This window comes from Rhinopithecus bieti, unplaced genomic scaffold (assembly GCF_001698545.2).
Source record: "Rhinopithecus bieti isolate Rb0 unplaced genomic scaffold, ASM169854v2 scaffold_57691, whole genome shotgun sequence".
NCBI classification, from domain to species: domain Eukaryota; kingdom Metazoa; phylum Chordata; class Mammalia; order Primates; family Cercopithecidae; genus Rhinopithecus; species Rhinopithecus bieti.
In genome coordinates this window covers 1,459,476-1,484,961 of record NW_016824383.1, presented here as the reverse complement: position 1 = coordinate 1,484,961, position 25,486 = coordinate 1,459,476, and the positions used below count along the sequence as shown (strand labels likewise).

The 25,486-nt window shown below is 37.7% G+C and overlaps 1 protein-coding gene across 1 annotated transcript in view; it reads left to right on the top strand.

Moving 5' to 3' along the window:
* RYR2 (ryanodine receptor 2) overlaps positions 1 to 25,486 on the top strand; it is an 808,217-nt gene that overhangs the window by 563,565 nt on the left and 219,166 nt on the right. The window contains 7 exon segments of the mRNA XM_017862245.1: positions 2,685 to 2,771; positions 6,989 to 7,215; positions 10,254 to 11,058; positions 13,470 to 13,670; positions 19,959 to 20,064; positions 21,846 to 21,989; positions 23,952 to 24,225. Coding sequence (XP_017717734.1) covers positions 2,685 to 2,771; positions 6,989 to 7,215; positions 10,254 to 11,058; positions 13,470 to 13,670; positions 19,959 to 20,064; positions 21,846 to 21,989; positions 23,952 to 24,225 — 1,844 coding nt within the window.

Below are 25,486 nucleotides of genomic sequence, written 5' to 3'. Positions count from 1 at the left end.
AATTGTCTCAGTGTGTAGATGACATGATCTTATATATAAAAATACCTTTAAAAGTTTACTAAAAAACTGTTAAAACTAATACATTCAGTAAATTTGCAGGATACAAAATCAGTATACAAAAATCGGTATTTCTTTACACTAGTAGTGAATGCTCTGAGAAAAAAAATCAAGATACAATCTCATTTACAATAGCTTTAAAAATCAGTTATCGGCTGGGTGCAGTGACTCACGCCTGTAATCCTGGCACTTTGGGAGGCTGAGGCGGGTGGATCATCTGAGGTCAGGAGTTCTAGACCAGCCTGGCCAAAATGGCAAAACCCCATCTCTACTAAAAATACAAAAAAATTAACTGGGCATGGTGGCAGGCACCGTAATCCCAGCTACTGGGGAGGCTGAGGCGGGAGAATCACTTGAACCTGGGAGTCAGAGGCTGCAGTGGGCTGAGCTCCAGCCTGGGTGACAGAGCGAGACTCCATCTCAAAAAAAAAAAAAAAAAAAAATCAGTTATCTAGGAACACATTTAACAAAGGAGGTGTAAGAACTCTACACTGAAATCTGTAAAACATTTGTGAAATACATTTAAGAGGACAGAAATAAATGGAAAGATATCTCATGCTGTTGGATTGGATGGATTGGAAGAATTAATATTATTAAAATGTCCATAGCACAAAAAGTAATCTACAGATTCAGTAAAGTCACTATCAGAATACCAATGACATTATTATTCTATTATAGAAATAGAAAAAATAATTCTAAATTTCTTATGAAATCACAAAAGACCCCAAGTAGCCAAAGCAATCTTGAGCAGAAAGAATAAAGCTGGAAACATCACACTACCTGAGTTTAAAATATACAAAGCCATAGTAACCAAAACACTACATGACTTGAAACTATGCTACAAAACTATAGTAACCAAAACAGACATATAGACCACTAAAACAGAACCAAGAGCCGAGAAACAAACCCATCTATCCAACTAATTTTCAACAAAGGTGCCAAGAATATACATTAGGGAAAAGACAGTTTCTTCAATAAATGGTACTGGGAAATTTGAATATCCACATGCAGAATGAAACTGGACCCCTGTTTTCACCATATACAAAATCAACTCAAAGTGGATTAAAGACTTAATGTAAGACCTGAAACTATGAAACTACTGGAAGAAAACGTGGAGGAAACACTTCATGATATTGGACTGGGTAAGAATGTTTTGGACAAGACCTCAAAAGCACAGGCAACAAAAGCAAAAATAGACAAGTGGGATTATATCAAACTAAAAATCCTCTGCACAGCCAAGGAAACAATGGAGTGAAAAGACAACCTGCAGAATGGTACAAAATATTTGCAAAGTATACATCTGATAAGGGATCAATATCCAGAATATATAAGGAACACAAACAATGGTAAAAACAAACAATCTGATTTAAAAGGGGGCAAAAGACCTTCGTAAACATTTCTCAAAATAAGACATTTCAAATGGCCAACAGGCATATGAAAACATGTTCAACATCACTAATCATCAGCAAAGTGCAAATCAAAACCACAATATTGCCTTATTCCAGTTAAAATGGCTATTATCAAAAAGAGAAAAGATAATAAGCGTTGGCAAGGATGTTGAGGAAGAGGGAAACCCATATACTGTTGGTGGGAATGTAAATGAATATAGCCATTATGAAAAACAGTATGGAGTTTCCTCAAAAAATTAAAAATAGAACTACCATATGATCCAGAATTCCCCATACTGGGTATATATCCCAAGGAAATGAAATCGGTATGTGGAAGGGATATCTGTACTCCTATAATTATCACAGCACTATTCACAATAGCCAAGATAGGGAATCAGCCTAAGTGCCCATCAATGGATGAGTAAGTGAAGAAAATGTGCTATATATACACAATGGAATGCTATTTGATCATAAAAAATAATGAGAACCTGTCATTCACTCCAATATGGGTGAACCTGGAGGATATTGTGTTAAGTGAAATAAGCCAGACATAGAAAAATACTGCATTGCCCACTCATATGTAGAATCAAAAAAAGTTAATCTCATGGAAGTAGTGAATAGAATAGTGGTTATCAGATACTGGGAAGGGTAGGGGAAAGTGGGGGAGAGGGAGTGGATATCCAATGGATACAGAGTTAACATTAGAAAGGAAGAATAAGTGCTGGTGTCCTATTGGACAGTAGGGTGACTATAGTCAACCCTCAGGTATTGTATATCTCAAAATAGCTAGAAGAGAGGATTTTGTATGTTCTCATCACAAAGAAATGAAAAGTGTTCAAGGTGATAGACATGCTAATTACCCTGATTTGATCATTACACAATGCATGCACGTATCAAAACATCATATTGCACTCGATTAAATATGTACAATGTGTCAATTAAAAAACAGTAAATTAGAAATTAAAAGAAAATGGAAAACAATGAATTAATTATGTATGTTTACTTCCGTTAAGTAATGGCAGTGCCATAAACCCTTCAGAGTAAACACAGTATGTTCCCTCAGCAGTGTTCACATACTAATGAAATACTCTAATTTTTGAAGGAGCACATCAATCAATATGCAAGAAAGGAAAATCTCTGGGTTCCTTCTGTAAAGTATTCCTTTGTTGTTATAAAGAAATTATTTTTCCCTTGTCTTCTTTCATTACTAACATTACTAAACTCATTTGTGTATTTCAGGTGGAGCCGAGTACAAAATTATTTCCTGCGGTTTTTGCACAAGCTACAAGTCCCAATGTTTTCCAGTTTGAGTTGGGAAGAATAAAGGTAATAAAACTCGTTCCTAGTATTATATTTGTTTTATTTTCTATTAGGACATAGCATTTATTCTGAAATGAATTCAGTATATTAGTACTGATATGAATCAAATAAATCATTCTCTCAAGAAAAGATAGCCATGCTTGAATCTGAGGTCACAAGGGTAACATAATAATTAAAAAGTGTTTCTCTTTAGTTATCATATGTATATTATTCAATAAAAGGCCTATTCAATAAAAGGCCTATAGAAAATGAAAAATTGCCAGATTATACACATTGCGGTAATCATTGAACTCATAGGTGAGCTAATGAATGGACTTAAAGACCTGAAACCATGCCACCTAAAATGGTGGTTTGTATGGAATACTCCAGTAATATAAATGAAAGAACAACTCAGTTGCATGGGTTGGATCAGATAAAGCTCAAAGAAGAGGTACCATTTAGTTTGATTACTAACTGTAAAATAGGGGCTCTTGGGGTACATTTATTAGGAGAGGTCATTCTAGGTGGAGAAGAAGCAAAAATATGTAAGAGTGAACATGCTGAAGGTTAAGTAATTCAGTGTAACTCTAACAAAGGATGCCTTCCAGAATGTGGCTGGAAATTAAGAGGGATAAAAGGTAGAAGAAGACCAAGCTGAAAAGGTCTTGTGTGCCATGTGAAAAGGTTAGCACCTATTACATAGACAAGGGAAATCCATCGGAAATTTGAAGAAGGGGATTGAGCATAATGAAACTTGTTTTGGAAAAATATGTTATTATTAACGTAGAGGTGGGCAAGAAGGAGAAGAGTCAGTAGCAATGAGGAGTCAATAATTTAATACTGTCTACGTGGAAGACAGTGATGAGAGCCATGGAAGTCAGAATGAAAAATGATAAATGTGAAAATATTTTATAGAAGAAATGAATAGGATTTAACAATGAATTGGACTAACAGAATTTGTAGATGAATTTGACTCAGGATCTTAAGCAGAGTGAGAATCAATGACTGATGGCGTGGTGGCTCACGCCTGTAATCCCAGCACTTTGGGAGGCCAAGGCAGGCAGATCACGAGGTCAGGAGATCAAGACCATCCTGGCTCACACGGTGGAACCCCGTCTCCACTAAAAAATACGAAAAGATTAGCTGGGCACGGTGGCGGGAGCCTGTAGTCCCACTTACTCCACAGGCTGAGACAGGAGAATGGCGTGAACCCAGGAGGCGGAGCTTGCGGTGAGCTGAGATCCGGCCACTGCACTCCAGTCTGGGCGACACAGCGAGACTCCGTCTCAAAAAAAAAAAAAAAAATTTAGTTTGGACAATTTGGCCATGCTAAAGCAAAAAGTGGAAGAGCTTGTTGAAATTCAGTAAAAAAAGTTGAACTTACTTTTGCAGTTGTAAAGTTGAGGTTCCAGGCACACATTGGAGTGAACAGAGTAGGTAGTTTTATTAGGCTGGCTTGGTGACCTTGGACATCTTTCTTAAATTATGTGAGCTCAGTTTCTGCTTCTATAAAATGGGGTTCACAATATATCTTTTATGGAGTTAATATAATTAAACATCTTGAACAATGCTGTATACATGGTATCTGCTCAACAAATTTATGTATAATATACAGACATATGCATACCTGTATACCCATATGTATGCACAATTGTGCTAAAAAGAGCTATGCTGGAGATTACAATTTTCATCATCAAGAAATCAGTTGTAATTCACCTTTGAGTGTGAATGGAATATTTGAGGGCAGATGTAGACATTGGGAAGAGATAACTGAGGAGAGAACCTGGTTGTATCAACTAGAAAAGAGGAACCTATGAGATAAGCTGAGGGCAGAGCTGTCAAGAATATTGGAGAAGAACTGAAAGAGACATCTTAGTAGATGCCAAGCGAGGATGGAGTTTTCTAAACAGGAGTAGCTAACAGCAGATGCCACAGATGGACTAATACAACTCGGACTAAAGGAATTCCTGGCTTTTGTTAATGAGGAGGGCTTTGGTGGCCTTGCCAGAAGAATTTCAGCAAAACAATGGGAGAGGGGCCAGTCTCAGTGGCTCATGCTTGTAATCCCAGCACTTTGGGAGGCAGGAGGATCACTTGAGCCCAGAAGTTTGAAACCAGCCTGGGCAACATAGTGAGACCCCATCTCTACAAAAAATAAAAAATGCTTTTAGGCAGATGTGGTGGTGCGCTCCTGTAGTCCCAAATCCTCCAGAGGCTGAGGTGGGAGGATCACTTGAGAGCGCAGACATGGAGGCTGCCGTGAGCCATGATTGTACTGCTGCACTCCAACCTGGACAACAGAGGGAGACCTTGTCTCAATTATTATATTAAAAAATGATGACAGGAGCCATGTGACAGTGAATTCAAGATTGGAAATGAGAGAAAGGAGGCAGCAAGTTCAGATGACCTTTTTTTTTTTTAACAAAATTGGACAAAGAGTGGTAGTTTCTCAGAAGCCTGACTGATATATTCAATCATCTATTGACCTCTACTGACATTTCCATTGGATGAGTAATAGCTATCACAAATTGTCCGGTCTAGTCCAGACTGAACTAGACTGCTTGCCCTTCCTTCCTTCCTTCCTTCCTTCCCTTCCTTCCTTCCTTCTCCTTCCTTCCTTCCTTCCTTCCTCCTTTCCTTCCTTCTTCCTTCCTTCCTTCCTTCCTCCTTCCTTTCCTTTCCTTTCCTTTCTTTTCTTTCCTTTCCTTTCTATCCTTTCCTTTTTTCTTTTCTTTTCCTTTTTCTTTTCTTTTCTTTTCCTTTCTTTCTCCCTTCTCCTCCTTCCCTCCCCCACCCTCCTTCCTTCTCCCTCCCTCCACTTTCCCCTTCCCCGCTTCCTCTTCCCTTTTCTTTCTTTCTGACAGAGTCTCACTTGTCACCCTGGCTGGAGTGCAGTGACAATGTCAGCTCACTGCAACCTCCGCCTCTCAGGTTCAAGCAATTCTCCCACCTCAGCCTCCTGAGTAGCTGGGACTACAGGAACATGCCACCATTTTTATGTTTTTTACAGGTGAATTTTTGTATTTTTAGCAGAGGCAGGGTTTTACCATGTGGGCCAGGTTGGTCTTGGACTCCTGACCTCAAATGATCCACCTCCCTAGGCCTCCCAAAGTGCTGGGATTACAGGCATGAGCCACCGTGCCAAGCCCAGTCTTTCTTTAAATGTCACTTTCTCAATGACACCCATTCTGACAACCCCGTTTAAAATTGCTGCCCTGCATTCTGGTTCCTCTATTCTGGCTTTCTGTTCCCCAAACTCTCAGCCCTATGACATCTCCTCTAAAATACCATTTAATTCATTTAATTTACTTATTGATTTTATTTCATACTTTTAGTGAGAGAAATGGAAACGATTTGAGGGCAGGGGTTTGGTTAGTTTTATTCATTAATGTATCATCAGTATTTAAACCAGTACTTGACATTTCCCCCCGCTATTGTTAGAGGGCAATAGGAAAGCAGTATGAGAATGAAACAGTCTAGAGCGTGCAATTGAGGGGGCTCTAGAGGAGAAGGAGAGATAGAAGGTAATGCAGAAATATGAGATAAAATCCCATAAGAGGCAGGCATCGGTATGGTCAAGATCATAGATAAATGAAGAAGCTTTTGGCAAAGTAGAGAACTCTCTTTCTTTGACACCCGACGGACGGAATTAAGGATGGCTGACGATGACATTGGAGGTGGAGGAGAAATAAATATGTTTGTTAATGCCTATCATATTCTGTTTTCTTGGTTGGTAGTCAGGTTTATCTGTTGAGCTTTATCTGGAATACTTCTGGCTACAGGAAGTGTTTGAAGGACGAGTTGGGTGACAGACAACAGATTTTGAGAGAGAGAGCCAGGGGGATGTGAACTATCTGTCATTCAGGGGGTTTGGCCCTGAAAGTCCCTAAAGACTTGCTGGCTTTCCCTGAGGTCCCAGCCTGGTAAAGAAATATAAAGGATATATGAGTATGCTTGGTTGTGCTTGGCCTTCTCTCTGTGCCATTCAGTGTATGGGAAAGCCGCATCCCGAAACCTGTTTGACTGCCCTGAAGGTATAGGTATTTTCTCTCACAATATGTGTCCTGGTTTGTCCTTTCAGAAACTTTTCAACCCAATTTCTATGATTTCTTGTGTTGACTTTGCTTGACTCATAGGGTTATCTTACTTTCCCTGTCTCTGTCCTGTGCAGAATTCTAGTCATTACTTTGTGAACCCCAAGGGATGCTCTAAATTCATTCTTTTTCTGCCTCCTCATCCCCTAGAATGTGATGCCTCTCTCGGCGGGATTATTCAAGAGTGAGCACAAGAACCCCGTGCCGCAGTGCCCCCCGCGCCTCCACGTGCAGTTCCTGTCACACGTCCTGTGGAGCAGAATGCCCAACCAGTTTTTGAAGGTAGATGTGTCTCGAATAAGTGAACGCCAAGGCTGGTTGGTGCAGTGTTTGGATCCTCTGCAGTTCATGTCTCTTCATATCCCTGAGGAAAACAGGTCAGCCCCATGAATCCGTGACATTCTGATTGGGGCGCTTGGGATTAGCCTGCTGCCCGGGGCTTCTGGTAGTGGTGCGGGGCGGGAGTGGTTCTAAAGAAACAAAATGAAATTTACGAAGGTCTCAAGTCTTTTGGCAATGGAGTCATTATTCTGCGTATTCCAAGTTTACATTTATTTCTCAATCACTTTGTTACTGAAAAAAATTATTCTGCAGTTGAAGGTACCACATGACGGTTTCTTCATTCATTCTTGTGTTGCTTATAATGACAACAGCAAATAAAAATTAGACAAGTGCAACTGCAATCCAACTTATGACTTGGTAGAGTACTGTAGTAGAGAATTGTGAGCTATTAGAGATGGAATCATAGGAATCCCTTATGATTCCTATGTTCAACCCTTCCTTTTATAGATGTAAAAAACTGATCCCAAGAGATATTAATGAAAGAAAATTGGGGAAATACTGTGAGTGCCTTGGAAACAAGTTTATATGCATTCTAGTATATGCAGTAACAATAGTAACATAAAGTATAATAAATACTCAAAGATAGCTTTGTTTATGATTTTCTGCTTTTCCATGTGATAGCCAATTAGATTGCAGAAATTTCATTTAAGCAGTACTTCTTATCAATAAGGAGCTAAGTTTCTAAGTTTTGGGCCAAGATTTCCCTCCCAAAATGCCATTGAAATGTTCAGTCACAAACTGAGTAAAAACACGTCATGAAAGTAATGCACAAACATATTTGTATGTTTTAAGTCTTTAATCTGAAAATAATTATTGAAGCCAGGTCCATTTTATATCTTTAGATGTTCTTGGCATTTTGATTTTAATATCTTTAAAATTTAACCTATGCTTTGGAAAACAGTTTGTCAGTTCCTCGAAAAATAAAATTATAGCATTACCATGTGATCTAGCATTTCTACTCCTCATATATATCCAAGAGAAATTAAAATATGTCCACACAAAAACTTGTACATGAATATTCATAGAAGCATTATGAATAATAGTAAAAGGAACCCCAAATGTATACCAACTTATGAATCAATAAACAAAATGTGATATATCCATATAATATTATTTGGCATTAAAAATGATGGAAGTACTGATACATGCTACAAAATGCAAGAACTTTGAAGACATTATATTAAGTGAAAGAAACCAGTCACGAAAGTATATTAAGTGAAAGAATCCTACTCGTGTGGGATTTTATTTAATTGAAAAGTCCATAATAGGCAGATCTTTAGAAACGGAAAGTAGATTAGTGGTTACTTAGGGCTAGGAGCAGAACAGGACTGCTAATGGGTACTAAATTCTTTTGGGGGGATAAAAATGTTCTAAACTCAATTTGTAGTTATCATGACGCAACTCCATGAATATACAAAAACTATTAAATTATGTATTTTAAGTAGGTAAATTGCATAGCATGTAAATTACAGCTTATCAAAGATGTTTTAAAACAAAAGAAAACAAAGAAAATTAATCTGGCTAGTTAATTCTTTTATGTATTAAATATGTATTTACATATTTTTACATGAAGTAATTAGGTATCTTTCATAATGTACTCTTGAGATGGTTCAGTTTGATTTTAATTTTATTCTTTTTTTGTGAGAAGAGTTTTATCATAATTTTTCATCTGATGATGTTTTTTAAGAAAATACTGAACAACCAAAACAAACATAACATTTGGGAAAGAATTCTTGTTTGTGAAGGAAAACGTTGTGTCTCTACTTAGCATGGAGCTTTAACATTATAATTTAACATTTTGGCATGGTATCATTGAAAACCAACATAACGCCTTGTCTCAGTAGTTTATCATTTATATTAATTGCCTATGATAGATGTATATGTATGTGAATGGATAATTTAAACTCCCACTAAAGTTCATAAAGGACTTAAGGGAGTTTTCCAAATCATATGCAACATGAGTGTATAAAAACGTGTCACTGGCATCAAGCCATAGAAAAAATGCGGATAGGAAAATAAAACTGAGGCTAAGAGCGACACACAGTCATTTATACCACACCAGTTGGTAGAGTCGGGGCCCACATTAATTTCATTCTTTCCAGCAGCCGCAGAAAAATATGGTGAGTTTCAAAATCCAAATTCCAAAAAAGGAAGTCTTAACTAGCGTGGTTGAGAAGAATCTGATGCCCCAATAACACGACAAATCATGAATATTTTAAAGGTTGCTATGGCGGTAGATGTATGTCAGTGTGTACTTTGTTTCTCCTTAACACATGTCACAGTTGATCATTTAATTTGCTCCATTTTGGTCAGCGGGGGTGGTTTACTCCCTCAATTGGATATAAGCTCCCGGTGACAGAAATCATGTCTGTATTATTCACCATTGTATCATCAGTGCACAGTGCTAATGCATAGTAGGCACTCAGTGATATTTGATGAACAATTGAATGACAATGACATATGAAAGAAATTTCTCTGCTAGAGACTTTTTTGTTGTTTGTTTATTTATTTATTGTTTTGAGGTGGAGTCTCGCCCTGTTGCCCAGGCTGGAGTGCAGTGGCGCAATCTTGGCTCACTGCAGCAGATCCTTGATACAATGGAAGAGGAAGGAGGTGCTAGAAAAGTGTCAAATTCCATGTTAAAGAAAATCTGTAAAACATCTAGAAATGATTAAAAGTACCATGCAGCCGTTAAACATGTCATAGAAAATTAAAAGAAGACATAGGTTGGGTGTCCCAAATCCCAAAATCTGAAATTCGAAATGCTCCAAAATCTGAAACATTTTGAGCACCAACATAATGCTCAAAGGAAATGGAGTATTTCACATTTCAGACTTTCAGATTCAGGATGCTCAACCGGTAAGTATAATGCAAACATTCCAAAGTCTGAATCAAATCCCAAATCCAAACACTTCCGGTCCCAAGCATTTCACATTAGAGATGTTCAACCTGCACTGTCTAGTCCCATAACTTTTTGCCTTTACATTTACAATGTATACTGATTTCTCCTCTGATTCAGATTTTCAAAAATCATTCATTTCTAATCTTACTATCATTCTCCTCCCTTCTACAGATCTGTTGACATCTTAGAGTTGACAGAGCAGGAGGAGTTGCTGAAATTTCACTATCACACTCTGCGGCTCTACTCAGCTGTCTGTGCTCTTGGGAACCACCGGGTGGCCCACGCCCTGTGCAGCCACGTGGATGAACCTCAGCTCCTCTACGCCATTGAGAACAAGTACATGCCTGGTTTGCTGCGTGCTGGCTACTATGACCTGCTGATCGACATCCACCTGAGCTCCTATGCCACTGCCAGGCTCATGATGAACAACGAGTACATTGTCCCCATGACGGAGGAGACGAAGAGCATCACCCTGTTCCCTGATGAGAACAAAAAGCACGGCCTTCCAGGGATCGGCCTCAGCACCTCTCTCAGGCCACGGATGCAGTTTTCCTCCCCCAGTTTTGTAAGCATTAGTAATGAATGTTACCAGTACAGTCCAGAGTTCCCACTGGACATCCTCAAGGCCAAGACCATACAGATGCTGACGGAAGCTGTTAAAGAAGGCAGTCTTCATGCCCGGGACCCAGTTGGAGGGACTACTGAATTCCTCTTTGTGCCTCTCATCAAGCTTTTCTATACCCTGCTAATCATGGGCATCTTCCACAACGAGGACTTGAAGCACATCTTGCAGTTGATCGAGCCCAGTGTGTTTAAAGAAGCTGCCACTCCAGAGGAGGAGAGGGATACGCTGGAGAAAGAGCTTAGTGTGGATGATGCAAAGCTGCAAGGAGCTGGTGAGGAAGAAGCCAAGGGGGGCAAGCGGCCCAAGGAAGGCCTGCTCCAAATGAAACTGCCAGAGCCAGTTAAATTGCAGGTAATCAGAACAAGAGATTTGGGTGAATTTCAGAATGACTAAGCATTAAGGTATTGGAACACACTTTTGTTTCTTTCTGTGTATGTGTGTTTATTTCTTTGCATTCCTGTGTAATGGTAGTTCTTCATAAAATTAACTTCCTGTTCTTCTCCGCCTTATTCCTTAGCCATCTCCTCTTGTTTCATACATGTTTTACCTTCATTACATTGGAATACCTGAAATACAAGCCATCAAATACTCCTTTCTACCCCTGTTTCCACTTTTACCAACCTTAGAATGCTCATTTACCAGTAGATGCATCCATTGTCACAGAACAAGGTTTTACTTTCCCCTCGTATGCTTTTGTTTTGGTGTTTTGAGACAGGGTCTCAGTCACCCAGGCTGGAGTGCAGTGGTGGTGGTGCAGTCACAGCTAACTGCAGCCTAGATCTCCTGGGCTCGAGCCATCCTCTCGCCTCAGCTTCTGCAGCAGCTGGGACTGTAGGCATGCCACCATGCCCAGTTAATTTTCTTTTATTTTTAGTCAAAATGAGTTCTCGTTATGTTGCCCAGGCTGGTGTCAAGTGATCCTCCCTCCTCATCCTCCCAAAGTGCTTGGATTATAAGTGTAAGCCGCTGCATCCAGCCACCTTAGTATGTATTTAAGGAATCAGACACATTGGCTGTCTTGATGCTCATCAAGATGTCTAAAGGGTCCTTTATTAATGTCTCCTCTGTTTATTAAAGTCAATTTGATGTTTGCATCACTGACCTGCTTTTTTGCCCCTTGTTCCTTTAGTCAGCATTGACTGAAGCCTTACTCTGGGTATGCACTTAGGGGAAACACAAGTGAACCCTGCCTTTCAGAAGCTCACAGCCTCTAAGGAAATATACACTCATTTATGCATTAAAAAATCTTATTGTTAATTGCATTAAATACTTCAAATGCAAAGAATGGATTACTAAAAGAAAGAACATTTAGACTGGATTAGTGTTAGAAAGATAAGGGGGAAGACCCCTCAGAGATTGTGACTTTTAGGCTGAGTTCAGATTTAAGAGTTGTGCTCAGCAGTTACAAGGAAAAGGAATGGGGCAGGGTGTTCTAGGTGCTTTCCATGCAAATATAGCATGGCCATGCAAATAGCCCAGCAAAGGTCCTGAGGCAGGAAAAGGCCAGTGTGGCTACTGGAGGGAGGAAAGAGAGTGTGATCTAGTATCTGGTTAGTCAGAAGGCTTTCATGCTGGTCCAAACTCTAGGAGACCATGCTCAGAGGAGGGTGGAGCAAAGGAGATGGAGAAAAGGGGATGGACACTGTGTCTACTTCAGAGACAGCATTGAGAGAAATGGTTATATTGCAGATGGCGACACAGAGGGTTTTAAGGTCCTCTTTGACACTGTCATGTATTTATATCACAATAAGTATTGAGCGTATAGTTTTTTAAAAATTTGCCAGAGCATTCTCTTTTAGAAATGTTTCTACCAACATACTCACTGAGTTATAAATCCTTTTGGTTTTCAGTAGGAGAAAGACCCAGCTAACCACTGAATGAATGAGCATTCACCACTTAATTGTCTTAAGTTTAGATTTCTGGAATTGGTACAGCAGCTCAATGATGTCATCCGTAACCCAGATCTTAACATCTTTCTGCTCTGTGATCCTCAGCCTGTGGTTTTCTTCCTAAAATGCTCACCTTATTCTTTCTGCAGTAATCATGTCATCACCCAGTTACACTCATTTTGAAAGAAGAGAATTCTAGTCTCTTATCACTGATGGAATATCTTTCCCAGAAGACCCTTAGCAAAGTTTCCCTTATATATTTCGTTGGCCATTGCCCCTGTGGCTGAAAGGGAGGTTGTGAGAGTAAGTGTATTAGTCTGTTCTCACACTGTTAATAAAGATATACCTGAGACTGAGTAATTTATAAAGGGAAAAGGTTTAGTTGAATCCCAGTTCCACATTGCTGGGGAGGCCTCACAGTCATGGCAAAAGGCAAATGAGGAGCAAAGTCACATCTTACATGGCGGCAGGCAAGAGAGCATGTGCAGGGGAACTCCCATTTATAAAACCATCAGATCATATTCACTACCACAAGAACAGCATGGGGGAAGACACCCTCATGATTCAGTTATATCCACCCAGCCCCACCCTTGACATGTGGGGTTATTACAACTCAAGATGAGATTTTGGTGGAGAAATAACCAGACCATATCAATTAGCGTCCACTAAAGGGACATTTATTTGCCATTTTTGCTTAGATAAATTATGTTTCATCTCCTGGGACCAAGCACATTGCTGCCTATACAAAATCAGGATTCTGTTTCTAAGAGAGAAGAGTAAGCAACTAAGGATGTTTACCACAGATCATGATTTGATACACATTATTAAAGGATTTATAAATTAAATTTGACGTCTTTTTGATGGTCTTCTTAGATGTGCCTACTGCTTCAATACCTCTGTGACTGCCAGGTCCGGCACCGGATAGAAGCCATTGTAGCCTTTTCAGATGATTTTGTAGCTAAGCTCCAAGACAATCAACGTTTCCGGTACAACGAAGTTATGCAAGCCTTAAACATGTCAGCTGCACTCACAGCCAGGAAAACAAAGGAATTTAGATCACCACCTCAAGAACAGGTACAGAAATTAAATGAAAATTCTTTGTATTTATTTTGGCTTTTAGTCATTTAGGATCTGTGTCTTGCAAAATTGTATCATAAGTCACACGTCTTGTTTTCCTTGTTCTGTTTAAACTTATCAAGTTGATTTAGTCAGTATTCTTAGTTTCACCAAAAAAATTTCTTTGGTTAGTTTAAACAAAAGAGGGACTTATGAGAAGATATCAGGTATATCACGGACTCTTTGAAAAGGCCAAGATATGCCGGAGTCTGAAGTTCTTCAAATAGGAGCAAATTTCAACCACAAATGGGTCTTCATCATCTTCCACTCATAGGAATTTTTGATTCCTAGGACTCAATGCTGGAGGCTTTCCATAGAAGAAACACATGTCTCTTCCACCTTGGTTGCCGGAAGACTGATGACCTGTCTGTGGTTCTTCCTCTCATTGCTTACCCCCAAAGTCAGGCCTCCTGAGGGTACAACAGAACCAAGGGCACCTGCCTGAATCAGAGAATGGGCTAGTTTGAGGATATGAATTTTCTGGAATCTGCCTCAGGGTGGGCCTCAGAGTGTGAGAAGTTACCAAGGTGTAGGGATGGTGGTTAAACAATGTAATTCACAGATGTCTTTTTTGATTTCTTACCCTTACCATTTTCTTCTCTATCCAGGGTAGCTCAGAATGAAAGTGTTTATAGGGACTAATTATGGAATATTTTTTTCTCACCAGAATGTAATTTCTTTGAGGAAGGGCTGTGGAATTTTCTTAATTGTTATAAACAGCATTTATGGAGCAGAGAACAGGTCCAGCCTCTTCCAGATTAACTCTGTTAAACTATTGTTGGGAAACTTCTGCTTCTGGAAAGATGGAGTACACGTGCTTTTCCCGATTCTTCCTTTTAAGTACAACTAAAACCTTGGACATTACAAAGAAGACAGCATAAGAAGACTCTGAAAGATAGATGAAAGGAGGTTGACTACAGAACTCAGGACCCAAGGAACAACATGGTGGTGAGTTCCTTGGGTTTTCTTTTTGCCTCATCTATCCCAGACTTGAAGCTAAAGAAGCCGGCAACCAGGAAACACCAACGGGCATAGACAAGAAAAGCTGCAACAAAAGCCTCCTCTCTCTAGACAAAAGATCAGGAAAGGGGCAGCTTAGCAAGACAGAAATGTGTTAGATAATTACTGCACTACTGCAGCCAAGAACCACAGAGAAAACTGTTCCCCACCCACACTGGGCACAGGCCGAGTGGGGAACCTTGACTTCCACTCTCACCAGGCTGTAACAAGGTGTCCCAGTGGAGGACAGAGCTGGGACTTTATCCCTGCTGAGTAGTAACAAGGTCCATTTCTTCCAAAGTATCAGTAGAGGTTACGGAAGGAGAAGTAACAAGACTCGTACCCTTTCTAGCAAGGGTCACATCAGTACAGGTCTAGTGAGGAAGCAGAACTTTTTACCCCTGCCCACCGGTAACAGGCTCCCTCCCCTCCTCCAGATGTCCAAGGAGGCTGAGTGGGAAAATGGACTTCCCCTCCCACCTGGCAGCAATAAGGTACCCTAAGCCCTTCTCCTGCTGGATGGGGTCAGAGGAAGTCAGGTAAAACAGAGTTATAAATAAGACCCAGAGCTCCTAGCACAATCCTCAACATGTTGAGATTTCAATTAAAAATCATGTGTGTGAAGAACCAAGAAAAACTTGAGTGAAAAAACCAATCAATAAACACCAACACTGAGATAACAAAGATGTTAAAATTATCTGACGAAGTTTTGAAAGCAATCACCCTGTAATTCCTTCAAAAATGGGGAAAAAAATAGAAAGCCTCAGCAGCAGAGAAACAAAATACATAACGAAGAACCAAATGGAAATTTTAAATCTGAAAAATATAATCACTGAAATTTTAAAAGTCAATGAATGGGCTTAAAAGCAGAATGGAGAAGAAGAAACAATCCCTGAACTGAAGAGAGGGTGATATCAACTATTCCATTTGAAGAAAAGATGAATATAACAAAAGATCTAACATTTGCGATGTTGGAGTCTCAGAGGATAGGAGAAAGAGGGTGAACTGAAAAAAGCCGAAGAAAATAATGGCTGAAAACTTTTCAAGTTCAGTAAAAGATATGAAGTGAGAGATTCAAGAAGATGAGTAAATTCCATATAGGATAAACACAAATCTATACCGAGACACATCATAGTCAAATGTCTGAAAAAATCAAAGACAGAGTCTTTAAAGAAATGACACTACCTACAGAGGGAAAAACAATTTGAGTGACAGCAGATTTCTCATTGAAAGTATGGAGGGCAAAAGGAAGTGGCACAACAATTTTCAAATGCTGAAAGAAGAGACTATCACCTCAGAGTTCTGTGTACCTAGAAAATACTCTTAAGGAGTGAAGGGGAAATAAAGATGTTCTCAAACGGCAGGAAGTTTTAAGAATTTGACTGCAGCAGACCTACACTAAAAGAATGCTAAAGGAATTTTTTAAATATAAGGAAAATGAAAAATGAAGGAAATTTGGAAAATTCAGAAAGGAAGAAAGAACACTGGAAATGTTATAATATGGTCAATACAGTGCATTTTCTTCTCCTCTGGAGTTTTCTAATTTATGTTTGATGGTTGAAGCAAAAATCGTAAAATTGATGTGTTTCTAAATGCATGTATAAGGAATATTTAAAAATTATAAACAGAGGAGAATGAAGGAACATAAAGGGAGATAAGGTTTCTATCCTTCACTCAAACTGAAGTCTACTGGTGTCGACATTGTACCGTGTGGTACACCGTCAATACCGGTAGACTATATGTTAGGTATGTATATAAAGTAGTACACAGAGCAAGCACTAGAAAAGCTGTACAAAGGGATACCCTGAGAAGTACTACAGATAAATCAAAATGGGATCCTAAATATTGTTCAGGTAATGCATAGCAAATCAGTAAAAATCAATCAGAGAGAACAAACAAAACCACAGGTGAAATGACAGACTGAAGTCATAGCATATCAATAATTACACAAATATAAATAATCTAAATATACCAATTAAAAGAAATTGGCAAAGAATTTAAAGAACTCAATCCAACTATATACTTGCTATGAGAAACTCACTTCAAATGTAATAATGTATACAGATTAAAAGGGAAAAGTTAAAGGAATATGTATTATTAAAATATTAAAATAAAGCAGGAGTAGCTATGTCACATAAAGTAGACTTTAGAGCACAGAAAATTACCAACAGACAAGGATAATACACAATGGTCAATCCACCAAGAAGATAAATATATACGAATTAAACAATAGAGCAAAATATGTGAAGGCAAAACTGATAGAACTGTAAGAAGAAATAGACAAATCCAAAGTTATCATTGCAGACTTCAAGACTCCTCTCTCAGTTGATAGAACAGCTAAACAGAAAAATCAGCTATGATACGGGAAAACTCCACACTATTATCAAATAATAGATCTATCAAGATTTGTAGACTACTCCACCCAACAACAAAGTACACACTCTTTTCAAGTGTCCGTAAAACATATTGCTAAGATGGAACATATCCTGGGCCATAAAATAACCTCAAGAAAATTTTAAATGTTGAAATCATACACATTTTTTAAATCACATTGTAATCAAATTAGAAATCAGTGACAGAAAGGTAACTGGAAAATCTCCAAAGTCTTAGAGATACTAAACGACCCACTTCTAAATAATCTGTGGTTTGAGGAGGAAGTCTGGGGAGAAATTTAAAGATTCATTAAGCTGAAAGAAATTGGACACATCACATTTGAAAATTTGTGCCACAGCTAAAGCAAGGCCAAGAGGGAAATTTATAGCACTCAGTGCTTACATTTAAAAAGTGGAAACCACTCAGATCAATAATCTAACCTGCCACTTCAAGAATTTTGAAAACAATGAGTAAAATAAACCTAAAGCAAGCAGACAGAAGTCACTAATGTAGATAACAACAGAAAGTAATGAAGCTGAAAACAGGACAATAGAAAAAATGGATCCAAAAGCTGGTTATTTAAAAAATAACAATAAAATTGACAAACCTGTAAAAAAACTGACAAAGAATAAAAGAGAAGATACAAATTAGCCATACCAGGAATGAAACCACTTACCACGGCACACCCTGCTGACATCAAGTGATCATATGGGATATTTTTCTTCTCACCTTTGAAATAACGATAAGTAAATGAGGTGATGAATATGTTAATTATCTTGATTTAATCTTTCTACAATGTATACATGTATTGAAACATCACATGGTACCCCAAAAATACATACAATTAATATTTGCCAATTAAATGTATATTTTTAAAGGATCATATGGGAATACACGCATACACAGTATATGATTCCATTTATGTAACATTCTGGCAATAACAAAACCAAAGAGATGGAAAACAAATTTGTGGTTGCCATGACTTAAGGATGAGGGGCAGACAGAGGGATGTGGGTGTGGTCATGAAAGGGTAACAGGAGGGATCTTTGAGATAAAGGAATTATCCTCTCTTTTGACTGCACTAAAGTTGCTATCCTGGTTATGATATTGTACTACAGTTTTGCAGAGTGTTACCACTGGGGAAACTGCATAAAGGGTACTTGAAGTCTCTCTGTATTATTTCTTACAATAACCTATAAATCTATAATTATATCAAGATAAACGTTTAGGGAAAAAAAATCACATAAATGCCAAAAAGAAAATCTAAAATAGTTTCTTAAAGAAAATTATGGGAAAGCATCTTTTTTCTCTGAATTTATAAATTTAATATTATTGTTCAAACATAAATGGAAGAAAGTTTCCCACAGTTTAACTGAACCATTAATGTTAGCAGCAGCGTAGTTATCCCTTATAAAGATTAACCTTACCTAATATGAAAATTCAAAACCCAGAATACTCCAAAATCCAAAACATTTGGAGCACTGACATGATACCACAAGTGGAAAAGTCTACATGTAAATACTTAGTAGAAAGTTTATTTCATGCAGAAAGTTATTTAAAATATTTTATAAAATTTCCTTCAGGCTATGTGTGTAAGGTGTGTATGAAACACAGGTGAATTTCATTTTTAGACTTGCGTTCTATCCTCAAAATATCACATTTGTATGCAAATGGAGCTGGTCCTCTCTATCTGTGGATTCTGCATCTGTGGATTCAACCAACTGTATATTGAAAATATTCAAAAAAAAATTCCATAAAGTTCCAAAACACAAAACTTGAATTTGCTGTACACCCAGTACTATGTGTAATCCACTTAAATGAAGTGATGTGTCAGCACTGTATTAGGTATTATAAGTAATTTAGAGATGATTTAAAATATGTGAGAGGGTATACATAAGTTATATGCAGTTTCTGTGCCATTTCATATAAGAGACTTGATCATCTGTGGCTTTTTGTCTCTATGGAGGGTCCTGGAACCACTTCTCTGTGGATTCTAAAGGATGATTGTATTCCAAACTCTGAAAAAAAAAAATCCTATATCTGAAACACTTCTGGGCCCAAGCATTTCAGATAAGGGATACTCAAACCAATGTTACTTTTCAATTGTATCTTTCCTTCTTTGTGCCTGTGTTCTTCTCAAAAAGAGTTCTTTTAAATATTCAATAAATGTTCTATAAAGTAGAGATGTTAGCTAGAAAATAATGGAAATTTAGGATAAGCATAATACAACACTTTTTAAAAATAGCCTTTAGATCTCTTAGTTAAGAATTCTTAAAGTATACAAGAGTCTAACATATTGTGGAATTGAGAAAGAGGAAGAAAGATTATATAATTATTTTGCAGCTTGTTATGCTATGAATGATTTGATTTATTCTGCAGTACTGGTTGGATTGTGTGATGGACACCTGTGGAGGAATAATTTATGAACGATCAGAGATTTTGAGCATTTTTGCTTTTATGGTCGTTGCTATGCCATTCTTTGTTTTGTTTGTGTTTTTTTTTTGTTTTGTTTTTTTTTTTGGAGACAAAGTCTCACTCTGTCGCCCAGGCTGGAGTGTAGTGGCATGATCTTGGCTCACTGCGACCTCCGCTTCCCAGGTTCAAGCAATTCTCCTGCCTCAGCCTCCTAAGTAGCTGGGACTACACGGGTGCACCACCACACCCAACTAATTTTTGTATTTTTAGTAGAGATGGTTTTTCACCATGTTGGCCAGGCTGGTCTCGAACTCCTGACCTCATGATCTGCCCGCCTCAGCCTCCCAAAGTGCTGAGGTTACCGGCGTGAGCCACTCCGCCCAGTCCTGCTGTGCCATTCTTGAATTCACCTTTCTTTTCTTTCTCCTTCTTCCTCTTTCTTGTTTTTCAAACTTTCAGATCAATATGCTTCTCAATTTTAAGGATGACAAAAGTGAATGTCCATGTCCAGAAGAAATTCGTGACCAACTATTGGATTTCCATGAAGATTTGATGACGCATTGTGGTAAGGTCTTTTTAATTAAAAGCTCTTATTAATTGTGTGTTTTTAATCCATATATCCTGAGACAAAATTAAGCGTACATGCAAATATGTTCATGAATACACACAGTACCTGTTAGAAGGTTATATAAAAACATTTGTTATTATGGCAAAATGGCAAAATAACTGTCCCTGTGAGGGGAGTCCTGAGGGATAGAGAAATCAGAGAGGCAGTTAAACTGAACAGAACATGACCAAAATTCTTTCTCTCTTTTTCCTCTTTCCATTAGTGGCAGGAAATGGGAAGGGGGACATGTGTCCAGTTGCCTGTGGCAGGGACGTTAAGGTTGGTTTAGTCAATGGGTACAAAGTTTCAGTTATACAAGATGAATGAATTCTGGAGATCCACGGCACAACAGGGTGATTCTAGTTCACAGTACTGTATTGTGCACTTAAAATTCTGTTAAGAGGGTAGATGTCATGTTAAGTGTTCTTAAAACAACAACAAACAAACTCCCCGCCCCAAAAGAAAAACAAAGAAGCACTAAGAAACTTAGAGGTGATGGATTTATGTCTGTTCCTGGTGGTGATGGTTTCACAGATGGATGCGTATGTCCAAGCCCACGCATATGTCCAAGCTCATGTTGCATAGATAAAACAAGTACAGTTTTGTTTATAGTAACCTCAATGAAACTGCTTTTTTTTTTCTTTTTTAAGAAAGAAATTTGATCACAAACAGTTGTATTTAAAGCAGTTGAGGGAGTACTTTTTGGAAAATTTAGACTATATCTTTTGAAATTAGTGAATGCCTATGGAAGCCCTACACTGAGTTGTGTGTCAGTAATCCAGATCTGTTAAGGGAAATCTCCCCTCCTTTTATTCTAAAACTTTAAAAATGGAATCGATTAGGTATTCTGGATGTGTGTGTTTTTATTCCTTTATGCAGTGGTGTAGATGAGGTGTGATGATTCAATGAAAGAAAATGAACCAGCTGTTTTGAAAGTTATAGATAAAAATAATACCACTGGTTTAACCTTTGGTTATCTTATTTTAATGAAGATAATAAAAACACCACTTTGCATATTAATTTGGTTTATGAATGAAGTACCACTAAATGACTCCCAGAAAATTATACTATGTGTGTGTATATCTGTGTGTGTGTGTGTATATATATATATATTTCTACAAGTATCCCTTATAGAAATGTGTGTGTGTGTGTATATATATATATATTTTTTTTTTTCTACAAGTATCCCTGTATTTCTAGTATACCTAGAAATACAGGAATACTTTAAAACTTTAGAATTATTGCTTCAGATATAAAGCATTCCCTGGTTTAGGGTACCTAATTATGCCTGTTCTCTCTGTTTCTCAACTAACCAAAATACTGCTAAAATTTTTGGAGGCAAGAGAGGAGAATTAAAGTCCCGGGGGAGTGATTTAGGCAGGACTGGACTGTAAGTCTAGGCAGACAGTATCTGGAGTCCGAGATGACCAGCGGTCAGCCAAAATAGCAGGACTGAGCTTTGTCCCTAAGAGAGTCTTTTTGGTCTCTGCTCAGTGTTATATTTTGTTCTGGGTGGTAGCCCTGAGCCCACAGGAATAGAACAAAAAGAGAGAGGAAGAAAAGAGGCTGACAAGTCAATGTTATTTATGAGGGCTGGTAAGCAAGATTGCTTAACTTAATGTCAGATGTTTTGGACCTTGCTCTAAGTTGTGCATGAAAGAAATTGCAAGGCGTCAGAATTATTTGCCCAAGTGTATTATTTAAATATTTTTTTCTGACTCTCTGTATTTTTATACTAGGAATTGAGCTGGATGAAGATGGGTCTCTGGATGGAAACAGTGATTTAACAATTAGAGGGCGTCTGCTATCCCTGGTAGAAAAGGTGACATACCTGAAGAAGAAGCAAGCAGAAAAACCAGTTGAGAGTGACTCCAAAAAGTCCTGTAAGCAGTCTAAGAGGGCACTGGCAAAATGACCCAACGGCTAACACTTAACTCATCCTGTAAACGAATGTTATACTAGATGAGCCAGTGAGATAACTGAGTTTGCAGCTTCCAAGAATCAGACTTAAGTAGATGCCTGTAGCTCCCAGAAATAGACAGCAGCATCAGTCTATGTGTCTAGCAACAGACTGAGAGGTAGCAGCATGATAAGGATGGATAGTCTCCATAGAGAACTAGAAATTTAGGTATTTTATCAGAGATTATGAAGAGAAAGTTAAAAGGAAGTATGGTAATTTAGCCTTCATATCTAAATATGAGGTTGATTTTCAGATATTATTGCATCAAATTAAACATTTTTCTTAAAATTTAAACAGATATTGTCTTTATATCTTGGTTCTGAAATATTTCCTAAACTGTTATACACTTCTGGTTGATCCATATCCTATTTAAGAATAATGGCTGCTACTCCTTACAACCAAACAAGCACCCTTAGGCTCTGAGTTCCTCGGGCACAGCACTCTGAGTAGGTCTGAGGGATCTAGCCAGCCTACTTTTTACTTCTCTTCTAAGACTGCATTGATTTTAAGATGCAGCAATGGTTTCTTAATAGCTTTCCCTGAAATAAAAAAAAAATAAACTTATGAAAACTTTTACAGCACTTTTTTTTCTTACTAACTTACAACAGAAAACCTTTATTCATACAGTTACTTCTAAATTTATTTTTCAATGTCACAGTCACAAATTTGAGTCAAGTTTTCTTTAAAATCAGAGTTTCATACAGTCTCGCTCCATCACCCAGGCTGGAGTGCAGTGGCGCCTTCTCGGCTTACTGCAACCTCTGCCTGCCTGTCTCAGTCTCCTAAGTAGCTGGGATTATAGGCGTGCACCAAGACACCTAATTTTTATATTTTTAGTAGAGACTGAGTTTTACCATGTTGGCCAGGCTGGTGTTGAACTCCTGGTCTCAAGCAGTCCACCCACCTCGGCTTCCCAAAGTGCTGGGATTACAGGCGTGAGCCACTGTGCATGGCCAGAGTTCAACGTTTCTTATGAATCACTTTCTATTATTATCAAGTTTATAATCTTGAGTGACTAAAATGACAGTGTGGTTTTGAGATATAGGGGATTATATTGGCATTTTATTTGCATTTTGTATTTGGTTAAAATGGTAGTTTTGTTTTGCTTAAATAATTTCTAGATGAAAGTAAAACAGCCTATTTTGAAAACCAGTCAGCATATTAATGCTAGGATTAAGTGCCTCATCGTGCACGAATTGGTTACCCCACTTAATTTTGGTAATTTTGCTGTTTATTTGAAAAGATTTGGACATTTCTATTGCTTTTAAATTTACTATGTTTCATGTTACATTGCAAAGTAATTTTCTATGTAGTAACTTTTCAGTTTAATATAAATTCACAATCAAATCCTTTTGAAGACATTTTAAATGACAAATATGGATACAACTTTAGGTGAAAACATAATTATATGTAGTCACTAGTGCAGAGGACTCAACTGAGGAGACAATTGGATAAACAGATGCTTTCTGAATGTCCATGACTGAACTTTATAGGGATAAATGATGTCAGGCCTTCTGGGAAGAAAATAATAGAACAAAACAAATAAAAGTAGTAGGACACCTTATATTAATTACCATACCTTCGATTACATATGAATTGCCAATAGTGATTTTGAAAAAGTGATGTAACTATAGCTTATTTAATTGTAAGAATGATTTTAAAGAAAGATTTGTATATTGTTTTATCCTCACATGATTGTAACTGATCTGTATTGAAATATGTATCATCCAATGAAGGTTATTTTCTTCAAAGAATATCTAGAGCCTTTTCAAGTCTGGTACAAATAGAAATGCCAATTTGGGGGTACAGGATATGGACTTAAAATGTCCAACTGATTTGTCTTCTCTTATTTTTCTTTTAAAAAATATCCATAACGACTTTGCAGCCACTCTGCAGCAGCTGATCTCTGAGACCATGGTCCGATGGGCTCAGGAGTCTGTCATTGAAGACCCCGAGCTGGTGAGGGCCATGTTTGTGTTGCTCCATCGGCAGTATGATGGCATTGGGGGTCTTGTTCGGGCGCTGCCAAAGACCTACACGATAAATGGTGTGTCCGTGGAGGACACCATCAACCTGCTGGCATCCCTTGGTCAGATTCGGTCCCTGCTGAGTGTGAGAATGGGCAAAGAAGAAGAGAAGCTTATGATTCGTGGATTAGGGTAAATTATTTAACGACTACAACCCTTTGTCTTATAAATGTTTTCTTTCTAATTTTTATCCCTATAGTAATACAGTAGCTACATTGATAAAAATGTATTGTCTGGATTATATGATCATTATACTAAATTGTTTTTCTAGAGAGAGAGACAAAAGCTAAGTTAGAAAATTGCTCAGTGATGAAACAACACTAATTTCACAGTGTGGCACACAGCCAATATCTTTCAGTGTTTTTTTTTTTTTAAGTCTCATAGTAATCTACAATAATATATAAAACATAGGACAATAAAACACATTGATCCGTAGGTCTATGTGGCATTTAACACATTGAAAAAAGAAATAAAAAATCACATTGAAATCCAAAGTGGGTACTGGGAAATATGAGCAGGAAATGATAAGGAAGCTTGTCTTTATCTACTGGGCCTTGGAAAAAGAAGGGGTAGGAGGAACAACTTTTCTGAGAATTCAGCATCGTGAGCTTGCATTTCATGTGGATTTGGGCATTAAAGTTAATGTCCTGTATTCAAGAGTGAGGATAAAACAAAGACATTTCAGAATATTTACTTACAGACCCTTATTGGAAGACTTTCTAAAATTTTTATGCTACATGTTAATATATACATTAGGGAGAAGAAAACAGAATTTAGAGAAAAAGAATGGGATGCAATAAGTTGTATTGAGTATACTACTGATTTATACATGTATAAATCTAAGCAATCATTAATAATAAGCTTGTGTAGTTTGGGGATTTGAAAGCAAGATGGAAAAATTACCTATTGAGTCGTGTTCACTACTCAGGTAATGGTACAGCTGAAGCCCAGGCTTTTTTTTTCTGTATTGCACTAAAAACCCAGACTCCTCCATGACACAATATATGCATTTAAGAAATCTGCATTTGCACCTCCTAAATATCTAAAATATTTTTTAAAATAATGAAAAATAAGATGGAATCAAAATCATAACAAAGATAAAAATTATGTAAACCTCTATGATATTCATTAGGAACAATACCTAAACATAAAAATGTAGAACTCTGGAAGACAGGATGTTAAACAGTGATGAGAAGACAAACATTTAGCAGAAAAAAAAGCTAATGTAGTTACATAGATATCAGGCTAAAAAGGAGATAATAAAGGTAACTGCTACATGAATAAAATAGACCAAAAGAAACAATAAAATTGATCAAAGAAACTTAGAGTTAATTCTTTGAAAAAAATGAATAAAATAGAATACAAGGTTTTTTTTTTTTTTTTTTTTTTTTTT